Source organism: Myotis brandtii, unplaced genomic scaffold (genome assembly GCF_000412655.1).
Source record: "Myotis brandtii unplaced genomic scaffold, ASM41265v1 scaffold277, whole genome shotgun sequence".
In the NCBI taxonomy this organism is placed as follows: Eukaryota; Metazoa; Chordata; class Mammalia; order Chiroptera; family Vespertilionidae; genus Myotis; species Myotis brandtii.
This window is the reverse complement of record NW_005360548.1, coordinates 1,506,575-1,507,971: the sequence shown is the minus strand read 5'-3', so window position 1 is coordinate 1,507,971 and position 1,397 is coordinate 1,506,575. Positions and strand designations below refer to the sequence as shown.

The following is a 1,397-nucleotide window of genomic DNA, read 5'->3' as shown; positions in this document are numbered from 1 at the left end:
CTGCTGCCGGCCTTGGGGCTGCTGGTGGCTGCAGGTTTGGCCGGCGCTGCGCTCTTGCTGGTCCATGTGCGACGCTGTGGCCCTGGCCGCGGTACTGGGTCCCGCTTGCTGGCGGGTACCCCGGATCCATCCGTCTTTGCGCTCCCAGATGCACTCAACAACCTGAGGACGCAGGAGAGGCCCGGGGATGACCCGAGGTGAGCGGCTGGGCCACAACGGGATGCCGTGTTCCTCTGGGCAGCCGGCGTCCATCTCCATTGTACAATTGGCTTGATTCCTTGATGGGCCTTCCCGGCTCCAGCCCTTGTCTGATTGGGTCCGCTCACAGTTCCCCTAGTTGGCTTTGGGTTCCCCTCCGTGGTGGGTGAGGAAAACAAGATGTGAGAATTTAAAGAGCCTAGGTCTTTTTTTGTTTGTTTTTGTTTATGTTTTTTTTCTGTTTGTTTTGTTTTGTTTTCCTGGCAGCCCGTCAGTAGATTGGAATCACCACGAAGATGGAGACTCTAGTGAGATTTACGTCTTATCTGCTCCTTCGGTCTGTGCTGGGGAGGTAGCTACCCCCTTTACTCCCTTTGCAAACATTGCACAGGCTGGGTGGGGGCAGCCCACACTTTGCCTGTAGCTCTCCTTTACCCTGTCTGTAAATAAGGAGAGAGTCTTTGGAAGGTCCGTAACCCACTTTTCAGTTCTGACTCAGTTTAGTTCGTGCTGCCCTTTTGAGCTGCTTGCTCCCTTCTCTTTGGAAGGTCTGTGGGCTTGAAGAGGTCACAGTGGGGGCCTCAGGCAGACTTCTCCACTGATTTCCCCTCACTGGGGAGAGGGAGAGGAGCAGGACAGTCTTTCTAATGCCTCATACTGATTTTGTTTCTAGGCCTGACCTGCTCCTTCTCCATCAGCGCCTGGAGACAGAGCCTGGATATTTTTGTATTTACTTGATGGTGCCCAACCAATCTCTGCCTGACACTTCGGAGTTCAACCTGGAAGGAGTGGCTGGAACTGATTTCCCCTCACTGGGGAGAGGGAGAGGAGCAGGACAGTCTTTCTAATGCCTCATACTGATTTTGTTTCTAGGCCTGACCTGCTCCTTCTCCATCAGCGCCTGGAGACAGAGCCTGGATATTTTTGTATTTACTTGATGGTGCCCAACCAATCTCTGCCTGACACTTCGGAGTTCAACCTGGAAGGGGTGGCTGGGAGAATTTTACAGCTGGAAGTACATAATGGTTATTTATATCATTGAGTTTTTTTCTTTCCACTTCTCCAGAGACTTCTGACTCTTACTTTGATCAGCTTTGATGCATCAGACTTTGTGTTTTGTATCTGGTGTTGAGGCTGCTCCACTTTGTTTTCACTCTGGGGCTGAGGCAGCCTCTATCTGACACATTTCTGGGCACTAT

At 51.9% G+C, this 1,397-nt stretch overlaps 1 protein-coding gene across 1 annotated transcript in view; it reads left to right on the top strand.

Moving 5' to 3' along the window:
• Window positions 1-971, top strand: part of DLL3 (delta-like 3 (Drosophila)) — an 8,541-nt gene extending 7,570 nt beyond the window's left edge. The window contains exons 7-9 of the mRNA XM_005868843.2: window positions 2-197; window positions 466-550; window positions 872-971. Coding sequence (XP_005868905.2) covers window positions 2-197; window positions 466-550; window positions 872-877 — 287 coding nt within the window. The 3' untranslated portion in view covers window positions 878-971. The remainder of the gene's footprint in view (window position 1; window positions 198-465; window positions 551-871) is intronic.
• Window positions 972-1,397: the final 426 nt, after the last annotated feature.